The sequence below is a fragment of the Penaeus chinensis genome, chromosome 29, assembly GCF_019202785.1.
Source record: "Penaeus chinensis breed Huanghai No. 1 chromosome 29, ASM1920278v2, whole genome shotgun sequence".
NCBI lineage: Eukaryota > Metazoa > Arthropoda > Malacostraca > Decapoda > Penaeidae > Penaeus > Penaeus chinensis.
This window is the reverse complement of record NC_061847.1, coordinates 2,069,812-2,075,331: the sequence shown is the minus strand read 5'-3', so window position 1 is coordinate 2,075,331 and position 5,520 is coordinate 2,069,812. Positions and strand designations below refer to the sequence as shown.

Genomic DNA, 5,520 nt, shown 5'->3' with positions numbered 1-5,520 from the left:
TGGGACCGGTGCTCAACTTGGCCTACTCAACTCGGCCAAACCAGTTGCTCAGGCGACTGGTTTGCGTAAAAGTTGCATGAAAGTTTGCAGACTTACTGTAGCCATATGATGTGTCATATGAAGGATTTTATTGTCTCATACTGTAGTATATACTCCATTTTAGGAGTCAATAGTTTGTAAGTGGTAAGACAAATTTTTATTTTTGTAAACAATGGAAAAAAAATCCATATTTATATATGTACAAATATATACAAATTAGTGTTTTCAGGCATGGAATGCCTGAAAACATGGCATCGGACATAGGGAAATGTCGCAGCTGGAACACATGACTCTGGTCTCCTTCCTGCATTGGTCGGTCCTCTAGCAGAACGCACATCTCCGCCACCTGCGGAAAGGGGTGTCGACTGACATGTGCGCCTGCTGGGGAGCCTCCTCAGGTTGGTTCTGAGGAGGATCCACTTGTAAATGCAAGAAAAAAGGAAGTGATATTACGTGAGATACACGCTGGAAATGGCGTGAAAGTCACGTAGCAAGATGTCTCTCTCTCTCTCTCTCTCTCTCTCTCTCTGTGTCTCTCTCTCTCTCTCTGTGTCTCTCTCTCTCTCTCTGTGTCTCTGTGTCTCTCTCTCTCTCTCTCTCTCTGTGTCTCTCTCTCTCTCTCTCTCTCTGTGTCTCTCTCTCTCTGTGTCTCTCTCTCTCTGTGTCTCTGTGTCTCTCTCTCTCTGTGTCTCTGTGTCTCTCTCTCTCTCTCTCTCTCTCTCTCTCTCTCTCTCTCTCTCTCTCTCTCTCTCTCTCTCTCTCTCTCTCTCTCTCTCTCTCTCTCTCTCTCTCACACATGCACACACATGCAAATGCAGTGGGGATGAGCATCATGGCAGTCTCTCTCTCACACACGCACACGCATGTGTAAACACCTGCACACATACACACATGTACACAAGCACAGTGGAGACGAGCATCATGGCACAAACTTCCAAACACATGTCCGTCACTCAAACAACAAAAAACACCTTTTGTACAATTCACACATGCACTTTCACTCACAATTACTACATTACACACACACTCTCAAAGATACATGCACAGATTTCCCAACACAAACGACCGAGAAACACAAACACAGCAGACAAAACAAATATGCAATGAAAGAATGCGTAAAATTTTATACAATTCACACACGCACTTCCACATGTAAAATTACCGACTTACACACGCACACACACAGTTAAGTGCACATATTTCCACAGATACATAAAAACACAAGTTGACAAACACAAACACGACTAAGAACAGATACATACATCTATATATGTACACATATAGTTACACAAACATAATTACCAATATAAAGACCTGTATACATACAAACTAGCTCAAAACCAGTCATTCATACAGCCATACAGCAATCACGCCCATTTCACATTCCCAGAGGGATGGGTTAGAAATGGAGCACGTGAATACGCATTCCTGTCCGGACAGGTCCACACAGGGTACACATATACACGTGACCTGTTGTTAAGGGGTTAAAGTGAAACTAAAATGTCACTCCTTGGCAACACACCAAAATGTCTGTAGTTTCCTCCTCATTATATTGACTACCTATTTAGAGAAATCAGATTCTTAAATTTTCCTTGTATGTGCATCACTTAACCATTACTGCTTTTTGTTCTGCACATACACCATAAGTAATCATGTATTTAAAAGTTTGACAAATGAAAGGTTATGTTCTAACTCAACTCACTCCAGGGTGACGTCCTAACATGTCTTGCACAAGTGATTTCCAAGTTGTGTAGTTTGCTTATTTAGCCCTGACTGGTCATTGAGAAGAAAGCCCCTCAAAGCCTTAACCTTGTCACCAAGAAAATGTACTTTGTGAAATGTGTCTGCACTTACATGGCTTTACAAGTGCTGAACCATAAAGGAGTCTATTAGTAGACCTGATGACTCCCCTGATTTCACCTTTCCATGAGTTTGCTGGATTTCTTTATGTTATCAATATCAATCCTGTTATTATCATTATTACAGACTTGTAATTATTATGTTATTGACATTACTGACAGTAATGTAAGATACTAGAAAAAAAAAAAAACAAAAAATCAAGGAAATGGATAACAGGCGAGATAGGTAGTACTCATAATTGGCTTACTGATGACTTTGTAATTGTAAAGCCATTTATGTGTAGAGACAATTAATAAACTAAACTTTCAGTGGGTATGCCATCTCCAGCAGCAGCAGGTTAAAGCCTCATTACCGAAACAATTGCATATCCCACAGCCAAGAGCATAGCGAGTGAGGTAAATTGACATTTACTATGCTTCTACTTTTTCTTTTTATGCAGCAGAATCTGCATGGATCCTGGCACATGGGTCAGTGCGGTGTCAGTTGTCATTATGGGTGAGCTAACTGCATGAAAATAAAACCCTACATAGGTATGAAAAACAAACATGGGTGCAGTTACATGTTTTTCTTCCCTGGTCATAGTTCGTCTTAAAACATTATGCAGGAAACCATTTTACGTATTGAGATAGTTATCTCATTAATCTATTCTTTGTTCTCTGACACGTGCACACAAATACAAAAGCATATATATATCTCCCCTTTCTGCAGTCTCAGTTGTGACACAGGTATGCAGAATAAGAGGACTGTAAGCACACAATTTTCTCTGCAAATTTTGAGACTTTGAATAAGGGAATTAACTCCCAAGTTAATTTTGAAAAGTTAAAGATGTCCTTAAAATGTAATATAGAGAGAAAATTGAAAGAAGATATTGTTGATATACTAATCAAGAACCTGATATTAAAGAAAATTTAAAAAGACTAAACAGGAGTGAAGAAGGAAACAGATCTGTCATTCTAACTAATACAGATTCTTATAATATATAATTAACGTCACTCACTCTATCTTTGTTATACCTGTGTTCATGCACATTGTTTATGTAAGTGATGGTTCCCCAGATACAAAGGTACACCGGAACTTAAAGAAAGTGAAGCACAAAAGTCCAAAAAAGATCATTCTCCCAATCTATACATACATGTGCATTTACCACCCATCCATTTTTCAAAAATGGGTTGTATCATATAGGAAAAGAATAAAAAAGAAAATCTGTTTATTCATTTATTATTGTAGAAATTTTTACTCCATTCTAAATATTTTCCATGGTTTAAATTAAAACGATTTACACATAACAGCCCCAGGCATCCCTAGGCCCTAATTACTTCCAACTCAAGAACGACATCCTCTAACCAAGACTTCCATTAGAGTCCATGTAACTTTCTGACAGGTTGAGATGAAAAATAAAGCACATATTAAAATACAAAATGGGGAAAAAAAAAAAAAAGTGAAAAACGTTACTACCTAAATATTAATGACCCTCGATAACTTTTGTACTCTATTGAGGAGAATGTCTCCTTGCTTGATCACGGCCTGGTACTGCCAGTTCTTAGAGTCTGGTCGATTGGTCTCTACAATACCTCCCACTTTGTCGATCTTACAGTGGAGACGATTAGCAGCAATGTATCTTGACAGTTCCCTGAAAGAGCATAAAAGTTTTTAAACTCGCACAACAACAGTTGAAATATTTCTTTCTTGCCATTCTTATCTTAAATCTCTAATCAAAGAAAACATACTAAGTTCAATGCAGATTACTAAAGCCTCGTAGAGCTAACCTGTCAACAAATTCTGTGGAGACACCAAAGGCAGTGGCCATGTACTGCAGTGTGAGGGACCGGTAAGACTCGAGCAACTGTGTGTAGGCCAAGATGCGCATCTCCCTCACATAGTACCTGTAATGGGGTGCCAGCAGGCGATCGTGGCGTAGCTCACCCTCAACCCACGCTGGACAAGGAGAGAAATGTATTTATACGAGATTAAAAAATGAAAAAAAAACAGAAAAAAAGAAAAGAAAAATAGATAAAGATAAATGTAAGAAGTCAAATGGTGAACTTCTAAGAATATTCTTTTCCAAAATCAAAGCCTATTAAAATGTTATCAAAGCTGACTGGATACATATTCCAACTAGTAGACCTCAAACATAAAGTTACTTACCCAACTTCTGGAAGAAGGTGTGGTACTGGCATTCATAAAGAGAAAGAAGGTAAGATCTGAGGTCATCTGCAGAGTGAAGCACCTCTTGAATCTCCGACCCTTTGACCACCTTTGTGCGAAGGTCGTTGCGCGGTAGGGCAATCATACACACAAGAACAGTGTAGCCTACAAACCTGTGAGAAATTTTGGTATTTCAGTGCTTTTCGGCATGTTTAAGGTTTCTGATACAAGGAAAAAAGAAGTAGATTTAATAAAACAAGAGTTTACTTTCCTTCAAAGAGATTTTCAATGAAAATAGACAGTAGAACAAATGGATGAAAAGTAAAAGAAATGAAGTGAGAGACAAAATTCATAAGAAAATAATTATAACACACACTGTCTCTGTCTCTTACTCTCATTACAATCTGCAATCTTTAGTTACCTAGTGTAGTCCATGAGTTCATATGACGTAAAGGTGCTAATTGTGTCAAGGAACAGGTTAGCGGCCTTTTTGAAGTCCCGGACTGCCATGCAGTACACTCCCTCATACACCTTCAACCTGTTGCGTCTGTCCCAGTCTCCTCCTTCTTCTATCAAGCTGTAAGGGTACAAAACTGGTTAGAGTTCACTTATGTAATTTCTTTTAATATTCCAACTTAACTCCTTTGAAATAAAAATACAACAACAAATTTAAAACACCCACCTCTTTGCCTTCTCCAAATTACGTGTGATGAGGGAGTGGTCTAGGTAGAAGAGCCCGAGACGGATGTTGTGGAAGACGAGGTCGAGGCGCTGGCCCAGGGACACTGTCTTATCATATGTCTTGGCAAATGCTTTCACAGCCTCCTCCTAAATAGGTGAAAAGGAATCATGAAGTGCTATATATCTGGTCATGTCACTGAAGTCTATATTTACCCCACCAATTGCATCATGTTATTTCTATGCAACTTATATATCTAAAGTATCTAAGAGTGAAAATAAAAATGATTTATGCGGAGACTAAAGATTGCATATTTTACAAGCAGATGCAGAATGGAACAGAGGGAGCAGTTTAGTTATTAAGGAAGGGTTGGAGGGTTACTGTAAATCAATGACTTCATGGTTATTTACTGTACATACACCTTACTTCCTATTATCTGTAATTTATAATCAATTGTTCTGGAACTGTTAAAAAATCTAGAAAGAGAACAGCTCAAAGTGACATTTACTTCAGGCCTAAGAAATTCTGATCAACCCTATGATACATATATATGTCAATCAGCAGACTTTGTGACAACTGATTTCACTTTTCCTTGAATTTGCGGGAAAAACTTTTTTTTCCTAATGCTATCAATATTGATGATGTTATTTTTATCTTAAGCATTATAATTACTATAATGTTATTAAAATTAGTAACAACAATATAAGATAACAAAATATTCTTATAAATCAAGGCAAAGGATAAAAAGGTGAGACAAGTACTACTCATAACTAAATCATTGGTGACTTAGCACAAGT

At 38.0% G+C, this 5,520-nt stretch overlaps 1 protein-coding gene across 1 annotated transcript in view; it reads right to left on the bottom strand.

Moving 5' to 3' along the window:
- Window positions 1-3,101: 3,101 nt before the first annotated feature.
- The window catches only part of LOC125040892 (26S proteasome non-ATPase regulatory subunit 6-like), a 4,088-nt gene continuing 1,669 nt past the window's right edge, over window positions 3,102-5,520 (bottom strand). Inside the window, exons 3-7 of the mRNA XM_047635675.1 lie at window positions 4,727-4,872; window positions 4,466-4,621; window positions 4,045-4,217; window positions 3,666-3,834; window positions 3,102-3,529 (exon numbers count right to left, since the gene is read on the bottom strand). Coding sequence (XP_047491631.1) covers window positions 3,355-3,529; window positions 3,666-3,834; window positions 4,045-4,217; window positions 4,466-4,621; window positions 4,727-4,872 — 819 coding nt within the window. The 3' untranslated portion in view covers window positions 3,102-3,354. The remainder of the gene's footprint in view (window positions 3,530-3,665; window positions 3,835-4,044; window positions 4,218-4,465; window positions 4,622-4,726; window positions 4,873-5,520) is intronic.